The sequence below is a fragment of the Lynx canadensis genome, chromosome C1 (genome assembly GCF_007474595.2).
Source record: "Lynx canadensis isolate LIC74 chromosome C1, mLynCan4.pri.v2, whole genome shotgun sequence".
In the NCBI taxonomy this organism is placed as follows: Eukaryota; Metazoa; Chordata; class Mammalia; order Carnivora; family Felidae; genus Lynx; species Lynx canadensis.
In genome coordinates, this window is record NC_044310.1 from 207640857 (window position 1) to 207656086 (window position 15230).

At 40.5% G+C, this 15230-nt stretch overlaps 1 protein-coding gene across 1 annotated transcript in view; it reads right to left on the reverse strand.

Annotated features, from left to right (window-relative positions):
- Positions 1 to 15230, reverse strand: part of DOCK10 (dedicator of cytokinesis 10) — a 269566-nt gene that overhangs the window by 16301 nt on the left and 238035 nt on the right. Inside the window, 15 exon segments of the mRNA XM_030325753.1 lie at positions 3183 to 3289; positions 3428 to 3550; positions 4992 to 5098; positions 8160 to 8178; positions 8180 to 8212; positions 8215 to 8259; positions 8570 to 8638; positions 10582 to 10797; positions 13042 to 13086; positions 13088 to 13132; positions 13134 to 13154; positions 13679 to 13800; positions 13803 to 13860; positions 14542 to 14613; positions 14615 to 14679. Of these exon segments, the coding sequence (XP_030181613.1) occupies positions 3183 to 3289; positions 3428 to 3550; positions 4992 to 5098; positions 8160 to 8178; positions 8180 to 8212; positions 8215 to 8259; positions 8570 to 8638; positions 10582 to 10797; positions 13042 to 13086; positions 13088 to 13132; positions 13134 to 13154; positions 13679 to 13800; positions 13803 to 13860; positions 14542 to 14613; positions 14615 to 14679 (1147 nt within the window).

Sequence of the window (15230 nt, forward strand, 5' to 3'; positions counted from 1 at the left end):
ATCTGCCTCCTTGCAGACATAATACTACACTAGCCAATACCATGTTGATGAAAGCACTACCCACACGGGACGCTAAAATATTTACCGGAAGGCCTTAGGGAGGCAAGAGCTATAGCATATTATATTCCCATAATCTTCGTACATGATTGCAAGACATGCCAATTTGGATATTAAAGATGAATTTTACAGGGACATAAAGTGCCATCATGAAAAAGAAATTATTTCTGACTACGGGGATTATGCTAATCAGTAGTTACGACTTTATCTTAGATCTTTTAGAACTTTCATTCTGCGCACGTTCAGGGAAATGTTCAAATCGAGTTAGTATCTCTTCATCATCAGTGTGAAGTGATGTGCACTGTCCGCTCCTGTTCAAGACAGGTTCACACTCTCCACTTGGGGTCCTGGGACAGCTTTTGAATTTTCATCTGAACAGTGACAAACGAGGCTCTACATGCCGTGTATCAAGATGACCTCCTTAGGTTTTGGTCAAAGGGGGCTGAGGTTGGGCTTAGAAAGTACCACGCGTAGGCATGTACCCAGGTCGCAGATTTCAAAACACGTTTAAGCTTAGGTTGGAACTTTTAATGAAAGACACTTGAGAATACGGGCAGCGTTAAAAGAGAAAAAAACCAAGTGCACAGTCAGTACACGTTATTGAGGAACTGCAAAAAGAACAAAGTTAGGTCTTTGAAAGTAGCTCTTTCCAGACCTTCCCCACTGCCCCCCTCAGTCTATTTAGTACAAGGGTTTTCAAGTATTCTTTTAGTAGGTGAGTTAAGGACCCATGGCCCCAATTTTATAGACGAAGGTAGAAAATACTGGTAGGGACACGGGGAGGGCTTAAAGAATTACAAAAAGGTATGTACCGGTTAGACAATGTGTGATAAGGAAAGATTGTCTTTCCAACTTAATCGACAATAATTATGTTGAATCATTTTTGTAGGTACAAATGATTGAATATAGGCACATTCACATGGTTCACAGAATGAGAAAATTCTTCTGTGTTCCAGAGCTCTAGGTGCCGGCGGTGATTATTTCTGCCTCTGCTGCCTTTCCAAAATTTCTTTCTTTTCTTTCTTCTTTCTTCTTCTTTCTTTCTTTCTTTCTTTCTTTCTTCTTCTTTCTTCATCATTTTATTTTTATTTATTTTTATTTTTTTAAACATGAAATGATGGTCAAATTGGTTTCCATACACTTCTGTTCATATCTCAAGAGACCCTACTCGGCCCTACTGGGTAAAGATTTAGCCCTACTGGTCATCTTTTGTGTTGGGTATTGAGACCATCACCTCTGCTCAGAGTTCCCCCACCAAAGACAGCCCTATTTCTCTATGACACTCATATGTGAAAGGAGGAGGGTCCGATCAGGAGACTGGCAGGGTGCCCATACAATGGACCACTGCTCCAACCTCTAAGACTCTGACCACCATTGCCGTTTATAATCAGCTGTGAGTCACAGTGGTCCAAAATGAGCAGACAATCTCCAACACTAAGGCCTACTCTGCACGCCCTGCAAACGCGTGGTGCTCGTATTTATCTGAACGTGCGCTGGAGTGTATGTGTGGTTACGTAGGTTTTAAACTACATCTCCCTTTGTGCGGAATGATAATACACACATAAAAATAAACGATACATTTTTTGTAATTCAGATAACTGGAATAAACACAATTAGTTCGGGAAATGCCGGATGACTCCAAAATGAATGGAAGCAGGATTATCCCACCGCGTACCCAATGTTGATTTGCACACAAAAAAGTTACGGTTCAGTAAAACCATATGAGGGAAGTGTGAGGATTATTAGGGCATGCAAATGGAGAGAGAGAGAAAACTTACCACAGCCTGGAACCATCAAGACCAAAAGAAGAAAAGAAATAAACATCTGCATTTAAAATCTGGTAGGAAAGCAGCATATTTTATTTCTACCTGGTCAGTATGCCTAGATTAGATATGGGCTGGAGAAACCATCAGGTGGGCAATCTGTTTTCACGACCGGACTCTTAATGGCAGTTTATTACTTGTTCATTGGAAAGACGGAGCCTGAAGGTTGTAGATACGAATCTTGTAGCTGCTGAGTGCACAGCGTGTGTGCCACTTCTCTCCTGCTCATTTGATCTGTGGCCACTCCCTAGAAACCCTGTTTTTCTCCTGCGATCCTCAATGCCCACATTCCCTTCTCGATGGGGTGTCCTGCCTTTTTTTTTTTTTTTTTTTGCTAATGTTTCCATGAGGTCAAAAATTGTTTATTTTCTCCATGATATCAAGATACCTTCCCTTATCTTTCTCCTTCTCTTCTGCGGATTCCTACTCTTCTCCCTGCAATGTATGTATCACTTCAAATAGTTCTGCTTCTCTCTCGTGTCTACGTTTAGTCTCTATCCATGGGCCATTTTCCACCTGCTTTGTCCATCTCCATACTCCTGATGCTGTTATGCCTTCAGGAGGAAAGCTGAGTTGGATTAACCTGTTCATGGAAAGTGGCTAAGGGGTGATATTTTTCTTTCCAGGTAGAGAGAAGCTTATCTTTCTTAATTAAGAAGTTAGCTTTAAGCTGCTGTTGGTGATTAGAGGAAAATAATTTTTTTTTTTCTCAAAAGAAATTAAAATTTGGTAGGAAAGCAGCATATTTTATTTCTACCTGGTCAGTATGCCTAGATTAGATATGGCTGGAGAAACCATCAGGTGGGCAAAATCCATTTTTCAATGGGAAATGATCTAGAATGATCAGGCTGGATCTGACTTCTTCAGCTGCAGCCTTAAAAGATTCGAGGAGAAAACGAAGTTATAGGCAACCCTGAGGGGAGGGAAGAAAAGGAAATGAGAGGGCAGGAGTCATCGCAACTGTGAAAATGAAAAAACGGAATGTTCGGGGTGCCTGGGTGGCTCAGCTCAGGATGCTGAAAATAAGTGTCCTCTTTCTCTAAAAAGTTAGAAATCATTGGTTTCAACTCGATCTATACTAAGGCCCATGGATTTCTCTATTTGTTTCCCAGTCAGTACATTCTTGTAGACAAACATAGGACTCGTGTATCCAGAAAAATCCTCATATATACGTAGACACACCCACATCCTCTTGATCGCCTGGCACATGGAGTCAGCCGTCTCATCGAGAATGAAAGATAAAGTTTAGTTGTTTGACAGAATTTCCAGGCCACGGAGCTTCTGGTAAACTTACCTGCCCGTTAAAAGGCTACACGATAGTAGCGACCGAACAGCCTCTTCTCTGAGTTCACCACCTCTGCAACTTTTAGGTACGACCGATGAATGTCGTAGTAGAGATCTGATAATTTCTGAAACCATAAATCAAAGGGTTTCGTGACGATGATGCTGACATAAAAAATAGGCAGTTTCCACGTTTGAAAACTGTAAGTACAATCACCAATTTAGAGCAGGATATTTTAACCAGCGTCTGGCTTTAGAAAACGTACCTTGAAGTCTCTCTGCTTCTCAAAGACAGAGATGATGGGTTTGTTGACGTCAGCGATGAGTTCATATCGCTCAGACTTCCAAAGAAACTCCGCACACAGGTAGAGCTGCTCCACCAGGATTTTCTGCAATTCCCCAATCGAAAGGAGATTCAACACGATGAACACTGTGGTTCCTCCCTGAACCAGGTTTTCAAAACTGTTACAGTGTCAATTTTCTTCATAGTGGGGTTACTCTGTTTCCTATCTTTGTTATTGGCATCTACCGTCCACCCTGGACGGGATGGTGGTGTCTTGGATCTTTCTTTTTCCATCATGACTTAGTCCTGCAAGCTTTGACTAATTTGAATCTATGAAATGCCTTCAGGTCTGTCTCATTCTTTCCATTCCACGGTCACTGCCTTGGATCAAAACCCTGTTCATTTCCCCCCAACGCCCATAGTGGTCCTGCTAATAATGTATTTTGCACTCCAGTCCGTCCTACGTGTTGTTTCTCCAGGCAGCTTTCTAAAATGTACATCTGATCATGAGCTCTCCACTGCCCTGAGCCTTTATAGGAAACTCTAGGGTCTTTGAATGGTTGTCCAAACTCTATCTCCATCCCAACCACTGTCACGTAAGAAGTTATTTCCTTTAGTTGCGTATATTTATATTGATGGGTCTTTAGACTGAAAACGTTCGCCTTTCTCAAGATTCTACACTTTTTGAAAGCCAGAATTGTGGGTTATTAGCTCTTCTCCCACCTTAACTCAATGCCTCACATATACTAGTGGTCTAATAAATGTTCAGCTGAATGAAATTATATCTCCCTAAGGAAGTCAATTATTTGTTGGAATCTTTCAACAGTGTCTTTACAGAAAAGACTCTGAAGCATTATTTGAAATAGTTAATCTAAATATGTAGTTGCATTTATTGCTTATTTTCAAGGTATACTAATTAATATAAAACCATCTATAAATTAAATTGAACTCTGCCCCCAAACTTGCTTTCTGTATCCTTTTTTTCAATTGATGTAACATTAAGATAGAAACAATTAGCTTATGAAATATTTTACTTACTTGATGAAGAAGCTCTATTTTCTTCACCAGAATTATTGCAATTATCAGTACTTCTTTCAATTAATGAAAAATAACCATGGTTTGCAAATCAGAAGGTTTTCTGCATAAACTAGTGAGACTTTTTGTACAAGTGTATTTACAAATACACTTTCTAACGCATTAAAAAAAAAGTTGTGACCAGCTCACAAAATTTTCAGTATCCCTTACTGTATTTACCAAAGGACTAGAGATTTTATATCTTATAGAAGAGCTGATAGAACACATTTGGGTCCATTTTAGAGAAGTAAAGTTTAGTTTAAGTAGTCATCAAAAATTATACTTTATCAGTGGAATCTGATATTTATTATTCTCAGCTGAACTGTAGCCTGCCTTTCATTTTGCCTAAGTCATATTCTAGAGTAACTTTATTTGATTTCTGAATAAGATTTTCTCCTCCATATTTAGCTTAACGTAACAATTCAACGCATCTGTTTTCTCAGTTACTGTGCACTAGATTATATTGGTCCAACCTCATTGTACGGTGTGTCTTCCATTCCCGAATCTTCTTTCATTGCTCCTTCTTCTTTAATATTTGGTGTAATGCTCAGAAAAGCTGGCCAGCCCATAGAGAACATGCCTTGAGAGGACCAAGCAAAATGAGACATTATTATCTGAGCCACATCCTGTTTGGGATAGAGCATGCCTTTCTTCATGGTAGCATAATAAAACCCACTCTGTCAACAAGATGGGTAGACTATGACTGTTGATAAATATTCTCTCCAAGGCAACCAACGATCCTGTTTTCTAATTTTGTATCATTTTTCAGGTGACATATTTTCTTTTAGAAGCTGGCATGGACAAAATACAGAATCTGTAGATAGACACAGTTCCAACGTTCTAGTTAGCCAACCCCTTGGAGGCTGTTTCTCCCATTTGTCAAACTGAAGACGTTAGTTATCTATCTCAAAAGATGGTTGAAGGGACGCAAACATTAATACTGAGCAAACAGCTGGTATGGTCAGCGTATTATGAAAACAATGCTCATTACTCGCTGATTTTCACTCCTTTGCATTTTCTAGAAACTTCCTTAAATTTTCTTAGCACCGTGGCTACCAAGATCAAGACAAATATATCTGGCTCTACAGATAATATATAAAAACAGTTGATAATGGGCCATGTCCCCCGAGGAGGGATTGGAACTGAATTTGAGTAGTCAGGGACACAGCTTACACTGCCAGACCAGTCCTTGAGCTTTGGCCCCATCACAAACTCACCATGCTCTCTCTCTAGGGCAGCCTGTATCACTTACTCTTGGTTTTCTCACTCGAAAACAGGAGGCAGTAATAATAGTACTTTCATTACTGAGCCCAGTGCGGGGCCTTACCTGGAGCAGGTGCTTTTAGAATTCGAGCTGATACTTTTGTGACATGTTTCCATTTTTAATAATCAGCTCATTGGCTATGTAACTAAATTATCACTCCAAAATGTGCTAAAAATTATAATTAGGATAATTACTGCAATCTAATTCTTGCATTAGAAATTCTACTTCCCTACTTTTAAAAATGAGAATATTCCTTCTGCAATTAAACATATATTAAAATATTTGACAACTGAGGAGCAGGGACCTATACATCCTCGACAGAGCAGAGAAAGTCACGATACATCTCTTGCAGGAGATGATGATCCTTGTAATAGCTGTACTTTCTGGAGTTGGTCATATTTGCCCGTATTCTGGTTATTTGCACATTGTAGTGACGGGATACTCTATCCCTGTGACTTGGAAACATCATAATGTAAAAGTATATTGAGGACTTCAGATATATGCCAATGGGTATGAATGTGTGCTAGTGCATCATAAAAAATCACCTTCCTTAGAGTTTACTAAACAAATACATTCTTTTCTCAGTGGATATGTTATAGACCAGTATTACCTCCGGTCTAAAAGTCGGTATTTAAAATTTTTTCATGTTAAAGTCTCACACAAAATTTTGGGATATTAAGTTTCCACAATTTGTCAAACGGACACCTAGTTTTATCAGGTGTCTTCAGTTTTGTTTTTTGTTAGAATTCGAAATAGTCTTTACGGAGCTGTATTACGATATAAAATAGATACGATATATATATGTCTGATTCCGATATAAAATAGGTGGGGGTAAAGGGTATGTTAGACAAAATAACGATAATTTTGATGACTTGTATATAAAAATGAAGCTGAATAGTTAGTGTGGAGCTAGGCAGGAAGATCCCTGAATTTTAGCGTGGACACAAGCCACGATGCCAGGTGTGACCTCCTCCTCGAACTATCTCACGGTTCACTTGGTTAACTTGGCTCATATGTTCTTTTTGCAAAATCCACTGAGATTCTTTAGAAAATATATGCATTTTTAGAAGAACAAGGGATTATGTTAATTAATTAAATAAGGGATTCATTAAATATGTATACGTAACTGAAGTCCAAGTTATCGTCCGTTCAGTTATTTTGATCTTCAGATCTAAGGATTTGTTTGTGTTTTTCATACACGGAGTTTTCCACTGAATTTTGAAAGTTAAGATAGTGTTATGAAGTAGATTGCAGGTCATATCCTTTGGGTTTGAACAAGCTTTTTCAATAAAAAACAGATTAAATATATTAACTATATTGCCACATTTTTTGCAAAGAGTTAATTCTTTAGTGATTGTTACAAAATCTTTCATCAAACATTAAAGATGAAGTATTTTTAATTAAAGGAAATCAGTGCTATAAATTATCATATGTTGTAAATTGTCAGAACCAGTTAACATTAAAAAAACTTTTTTTTAATGCTCATTTATTTTTGAGACAGAGAGAGAGACAGAGCAGGAACGGGGCGGGGGAGGGTCAGAGAGAGAGGGAGACACAGAATCTGAAGCAGGTTCCAGGCTCTGGGCTGTCAGCACAGAGCCCGACGCGGGGCTCGAATTCATGGACCGTGAGATCATGACCTGAGCTGAAGTCGGACGTGCACCGACTGAGCCACCCAGGCGCCGCAACATTTAAAAAAACAAAATGGAGGGACGCCCGGGTGGCTCAGTCGGTTAAGCACTGACTTCAGCTCAGGTCATAATCTCACGGTTCGTGAGTTCAAGCCTCGAGTCAGGCTCTGTGCGGACAGGTCAGAGCCTGGAGCCTGCATCGGATCCTGGTGTCTCCCTCTCTCTCTGCCCCTCCTCTGCTTGCTGTCTCTGTCTCTGTCTCTCTCTCTCAAAATAAAATACACATTAAAAAATTTGTATAAAAATGAAATGGAACATGTTGATTATATAGTCCCGCATATTATTTTTGGCATTCCTTATTTTCAACAAGTAGGTTTTTTTACATTTCAAGATTAAAATGGATTTCTCCTTGCAATTTTAAACAATTTTAGAAAAAAAATCCAAGGGCAGACTAGTATGCGAATTGGAAGCAAATATGGCCATAACTCATAATCCTAAATATTGGATAAGATGCAGTTCTATTTGCCGAGAACTTTTTGGTTCTGAACTTCATAATTTGGATGGATTTCTGAATGGTAGGAGCCTCAGACCTCTGACAGCGTGAGGTATGAAGGTCTGGGATAGCTTTTGCTTCTAAGAATATACATTTAAGAATTTCATCGAAGTAAACTTGAAGCAGCAACTTGAATTTGCTCTGCTCTGTTCCTGGGGGTAAGGAGCTTATGCGGGAGAGTTAGAGCACTCACTTCCTCCGCTGGGAGCTGTTTAGTAATGGGTAGTTATCACAGGGATGGGTATCCCCTCCGGGAGCAGGGGTGGTGTGCAAATCTTTTCCATTTCCAGTACCTATGGTAGTGCAAGATGAGGTTAAGACATGGCTACAGGTTGGTGTTAATACAAGCTTATGAGACGATACATCAGTAAACGATTCAAACATTCTCATTTTGAACTAAGAAGCTGACCAGTTAGCCTTTTTGTAGACAGATTAAACATGATAGTGGCATGAAAGCTAAAATTGGTAAGTACGGCATAATTAAAACTATCTGTGACCATTAATGTTACTTAATGAAACATAACTGAGATTATTACTAAAATCAAGAAGTTAATTTTAATTTAGGCTTCAGCATGTCCCTTCTGGACTTTTCTCCCTGCAGACGGTCGTCTTACCTTTTCTTTTCAGGTATTCCGCAATGAGGGCAGCTATATGGATGTAACACATCGCGGCCTGTAAGAAAAAAGAACGTTTTAGAGGAAGGCACAGCACAGAGCTGACTAATCAGGACTAACCTTCCTAGGTGAGTCAGTATTCCATGTAAGAATACATGGAGGAATCCTTTTAATGACGGAGTTAAAAACAAGAATCAATCTGATTTCCAAAGCGTTCACAATCAAGAATAAAATGCCTATTCAGGAAGTTTTGTTTGTGTGCTTATATGGGTGTTGTCTCAAGTGGGTGAATGAACTGACCTCAAGAATTTTTCTGTAGAATTACCTTCCTTCCTATTTAAGCCTAATGTAGATATTTTATTTTATTATTATTTTTTTTAATAAATAATTTATTTTGAGAGAGACAGAGACAGTATGAATGGGGGAGGGGCAGAGAGAGAGGGAGAGAGAGAATCCCAAGCCGACTCCGTGTTGTCAGCACAGAGCCCAACTCGGGGCTTGAACTCAGGAAACCGTGAGATCATGACCTGAGCCTAAACCAAGAGTTGAATGCTTAGCCGACTGAGCCATCCAGGCGCCCCTGATGTATATATTTTAAAATCCAATGCTCGGGGCGCCTGGGTGGCGCAGTCGGTTAAGCGTCCGACTTCAGCCAGGTCACGATCTCGCGGATCCGTGAGTTCGAGCCCCGCGTCGGGCTCTGGGCTGATGGCTCAGAGCCGGGAGCCTGTTTCCGACTCTGTGTCTCCCTCTCTCTCTGACCCTCCCCCGGTTCATGCTCTGTCTGTCTCTGTCCCAAAAATAAATAAACGTTGAAAAAAAAAATTAAAAAAAAAAAATAAAATCCCAATTCTCTTTTTCTTGTTAAAAACTATACACTACAGTATCGGGATCTAAATTGAAAATAAAATTAAGCTATCTTCTTACCTTTTCTGTTTCCAATAATGGCCCCCTTGGAATTTCTACTGCCTTTAAGATGGTCACCTCACAAGGTGGTACTTGATTAAATAGCGTGGCCTAATGTAAATGTGTTCTCCCGCCAACCAGAATATATGGTGACATCTTAACGTTCTCTAGTATCTCCCGAAAAGCCTTGAGCATTGCTGAACAGGTACTTAGAACTTGGCCTGTGATGGTCAATGACTTCAGCTTTCCCTTGAAGTTTTATGGAGGGATTTCCCCCATTTACTGGGCAATCAAGGAACTGGAGTTTCTCATTCTTGTCCCATCAAAACTGCCTCCAACCGCAAGCTTCTGATTGGCTCTCTTTCTATCCCAGGATCCTTCACACGCGTTTAGAAGAACGTCAGGCTTAACTTCAGTTTTTAAGACCATCCGGGACCTTTTAATCTCTTCCCCAAAGGGGCGTATTTCTGAGAAATAAGGCAAAACTTTTCCATTTGGTGTCTAGAAACCACTTGGGTGCTGTGAACTGCTACATAAAAGCCACCCCAGTAGGTTTAAACAGACATTGAAAGTTAGCTATCGATTTATAATCTTCACACAGTGCATTCTCCTCACAGGGCTGTGAGAGTGTAATATTTCCATCACCAGTTCAGACCAGCTGCAAATGGAGGACAGGATTACCCCGGCCTGAGATACTCACTATGAAGGCAAGCTTCCCCATCCGAGTCCAATTACAGGGAAGAAGTTTTAAAAACACAGAAGATTAACTTACATAACTCAATTTCTCAATTTCCCAGACACCGTTCCAACCATCCTCCCTAGTCTTAGGCTTTTAACGTTTAGTTCTGCATTGCATATCCTAATTACATTGCATATCCCAATTACAGCTGATACCAAAACCGTGGCTTTTACTTGGTATCATTTACATGGAGTCAGGAAATTCTTGAATCCTATGTGCAAATTTAATGCACATAATATATAATCGGGTCATACCTAGATGAGCGGGAAAATATGGTAACCTACTGTAAATGAAAATCCAATCGCCCCGATAAAGGAGACAATGCCAATGGAGAAGGACTGAGCCTTGCTAATCACCTCGGATAAGTCGCCGTTTCTTGCGTGAATCTTGGCCATGCTTTCCAGCCAGGTCCTGCGCAGCTCAGGGGTGCTTGCATAGGAGTTTGCCAGGCTGTACTGGAGATCCACCAGCATCTCGGGGTCCTTCTCATGCTCTTTCATCTGAGCTGTGGCCATCAAAACAGTCCTTATACGTTTTGTCAGATCTTTCACCTCTGCTGGGAAGTTGCTGTTCTTTTGGAAAAGAGAGAGGCTGGGTCATTATCGGTTTCAAATTCCTAAGATAAGTTACTTCAAGTTATGCTATTATTTTATGGCATCGTCTCACAGTCTGATGTGTTCTCTATCTTGTTCATAAGCATGTACTTTCTTATACATGCATTTATGTATTGTGGTTGTGTATACATTTGAACATTAGAACTGTAGTAGACTCCGTCTTATCTGCTCAACTAGCTTCTTCTAGTAATAGCATCCTGATTGTTCTTTGAGACGCTCTCCTCTCTGGCTCTGGGTCATGTGATTTGAAAGGTCTACTTCCTTCGCAGGCACCAGGGTGTGGCCCACGTTCCTGACCTGGCAAATCACATTCTTTGATCCCTCAAGCCAGTGATTGGTTTAGGGATGGGCATATGATGACAAGGTTCAGTTTGGGGACTTTAACTGACACAATTGAATGAAGTGCTTCTTTCGCTTACAGGATACTTCGATATCCTCAGAATTTCTGAGAAAGTACGCTCAAGGGGAGATCCTGCTTGTAAATGACATAAACAAAGAGGAAAATTGAACTAAGAGACAGCGAGAGGTAAAAATAGAGGCAGTAGGGAAGGGGATCTGAAAACATTATTTTTTAATTTTTAAAGGTTTTTTTATTCAAATCATTTTTTCCAGTTTTGTTCAGAAGTAACTGTCATACATCACTATATAAATGTAAGGCATACAGCATAGCAGTTTAAACTGATATATGTTGTGAAAGGAGTAGCACAATAGGTTCGGCTAACAGCCATCTTCTCCTATAGAGCAGTATAGAGACAAGAAAGAAAAAAGAAAAAAGGAAAACAAAATTCCCCTTACGATGACAGCTCATAGGGATTTTCTCTCTTAACTACCTCTTCTTTTTTTTTTTTTTCTTTTATGTTTATATATTTTTGAGAGAGAGACAGAATGTGAGCAGGGGAGGGGCAGAGAGAGAGGGGGACACAGAATCCAAAGCAGGCTCCAGGCGCTGAGCTGTCAGCACAGAGCCCGACGCGGGGCTCGAACCCACAAACCATGAGATCGTGACTGGAGCCGAAGTCGGACGCTCAACCGACGAGCCACCCAGGCGCCCCTCTGAACTACCTCTTCTATATAACATAGAGCGATGTTAGCTATAGTCCTCATGTTGTACCTGACATCCCCAGTACTTATCTATCTTACAATTAGAAGTTTGTACCTTTTCACCACCCTCCTCCAATTTCCTCACCCCACCCTGCCTCTGATAACCATGAGTCTGATCTCTTTCTTCATGATTTTCAGGTGTGTTTTTTTTTTTTTTTTTTTAAGATTATACATATAAGTGAGACCATACAGTACTTGTTTATCTCTGACCTATTTCACCTAGTGTGATGCCTTCAGTGTCCATCCATGTTGTCACAAAATGGTAGGACTGCCTCAGATTTTATGGCTGACTGCTATTCCATTGAATATATACACCACAACTGCTTTATCCATTCGTTCACTGGTGGACACGTAGCTTGTTGCCATGCCTTGGCTATTGTAAATAATGCTGTTATGAACATGGGGTGCACATATCTTTTTGAATTAATGTGAAAAACATTTTAATTTCTGGGTTCAGCCATGCCCGATGCCAGGCCCTTATCCCTGGACTTTTCAGTACTGTGATTAAAGGAGAAGTCTTCAGAAATTCTAAAAGAAAGATTAAATACATTTGACCTACAATAGGATTATGAGAGAATCACTGTATTTCTGGATATTTGTGGTAGTATTTTTTTTTTTTTATTTTTGGCAAAATTTTTTAATGTTTGTTTATTTTTGAGAGAGAGGGAGACACAGCCTGAGTGGGGGAGGGGCAGAGGGGGGGGGGGGCACACAGAATCTGACGCAGGCTCCAGGCTCTGAGCTGCCAGCACAGAGCCCGACGTGGGGCTTGAACCCACAAACCGTGAGATCACGGCCTGAGCCAAAGTGGGACGCTTAACCTTCACAATGAGGCCGCCCAGGCGCCCCTTGTGGTTAGTATTCTTGTTATATCTCATTCAACCACCCATCTTGGAAATTCCAAGCAACAGATGATAGACTGACAGTGTTAGAGCTGATCGGCAATTCAGCAAGCAAACTCAATGTAAGCACTCAGTTTAAGTCACAATACACAAAACACAGAATTTGGATATATATATTTTTTTGATTTGGATATTTCACAAAAGAATCCAGTTTAGTTATTCCCAAAGTCTTTGAAAATGTCCATAAAGCATTTCTTACTTTCATCTGCTTGTCTCCATTAGCAAAATTGTTGGTAATTGCAAGGGGAATGCTGAAACCGAGAGCCTCCAATCCCAGCATCGGCGATTAAACTGGCTTACAGCCTTGATAAGCTAGAAGAGAAGAGAAAAAGAAAACTCCAAAGGTACTAACTCAGAAATAGTAATATTAAAGAAACCCACTGGATTGGATGAAGGTACCATTGATTTCTCCCTGTGGGTCCAAAGAATAGCATCTTTATGCCTTAAAATTTTCAGAAGGCCACGTAATCTAGGGTGTGTCCTATAATTTAAAAATATTTAAGGAGGTTGCAGGAATCTTGGGATGCCTTAAAGGAAGACATGTCTGGATTTGGAATCTGGTGGGGTTTGGCATCCTAGAGATAGTCACGGTTTCCTGATTGTGTATTCTATTCGATTCTGTTCCTTGGCAGAGAAAAGTAAAAGTGGAATTATGGGCTGTGTTGATTTCTGCCCAGCTGCCCTCTTCCTCTGAACCAGAGTGGAGTGTGTTGGAGTCTCTTTAAGGAGAATCTAGAAGAGTTGGTAGCTCTTGCCCAGGGGCCTAGAGGCTTTTATCAATGCTGAAACAGAAGAGTGCTTTAACAACAGCATTAATGGAAACTGGAAGCACTTACTTGTAAGTGGGACCGGACAATTGACTTCTGCTTGTTAAATTCAAAATTCTTCCTCATGAAAAAGTAGAGAAGGGCTGATGCTTCTGTCTGAGTTGACCGTGACCTGTGGTTACAGCATTTAGGACTTCATAGCAGAAGGATCCACAACAGGTCGGCAGGCCCTTGAAAGAACGCTGAGGAAACTATGGAGGTAGAAACGGTTGGTTAAGTTGGCACGGGGGGGGGGGGGGGGCCATGCCTTCATTTTGCTGTGTTTCTGTTTGTATTTTAAAAATTCCTTAGAACAAATCCGCCTTTTTTTTTTTTAACCCAGGCAAGTGGAAGAGATTATAATTGTATTTATTTAAGTCCATATTAATATTTCTCTTTTTTCCTAGAATAATCATTCTCTACATGGTAAGTATCCCAGGCACCAGTGATGACAACCCGAAACTAGTGAATGAGAGCTTTGAAGTGTTTCCCTCTTCACCCCACATTGTAAAACCACAGGGATCCTCAAAAGTTGGCAGCTGTGTCTACTTTAAGGTGGAAACTTCACTTTGGCAATGAATGGAGATCACAGATGATGACATGCATTTTCCCCGACTCTCTGTCACCAAATACTGAGGATCCCCCCAGAAGATGGCTACGTGTTAATAATATTCCCTTTCGATATCCAAGTAGACAGGTTGTCAAGACTGTTAACTGTCAAGACCAGGAATCAAATGGCTTATTTAAAACCAATAAAAAATTCTAATAAAACCAAATAAGCCAAAATAGAAGGAAATGGACTTTCTTTCCTCCATACTGAGAGATGTAAGGATTAACATGTGTTTATTATCATCCTTTCCTGAGCTTTCACTGGAAACCAGGAGAACTCTTACCTTGCAAACAAACAGTCTCAAGGAGGCAAACACGTGCTTCAGCGCTGTGGCTGACTGGTTGACTTGGAAAAAAGACCATGTAGGTGTCAAAGACCCTTTTCATCATGGAATTTTGACATTCAGATTGTTTGGAGTTGTCTCTGGAAATTCAACACAGAAGTTATTTAGGATGAGTGAAAAGGCACCTGTATTCTTTCAAAAGATATTTACTGCGAGCCTACTATGTGGTAGGCACAACTCTGGGTAATGGAGATAGTGCTGAATAAGAAGGTAAGGTCTATGTTCCCAATGAAACTTACCAGCAGGGATTGGAAAAAAATTACTAAATAAGAAAATAGAGCAGAATGATGCGATATAATAAAAGTAACTGGTTGGGCAAGGATTACTTTAGGTAGGGTGGGCAGCCAAGACCCTCTAATGGATGAAACTGACACGTGAGCGAAGGAATTGGCTATGGGCAGATCTGAAGGGACTATCCAAGAAGAGAGAAGCAGCTAGTACCAGGGATATGAGGTGGGAAGAAGCTTATGAGTTCAAAGTTGAGAAAAAAAAGGGCAGAGGAGCCTGAGCAGAGCATGGGGTGAGATCGGGACAGAGGTAGGAGATGGGGTCACAGAGAGGCAGGTCCTCGTAGGCATCGGTAGGGCCTTTAAGATGTCTGAGATTTGACTGACATTTGCACTGAGTAA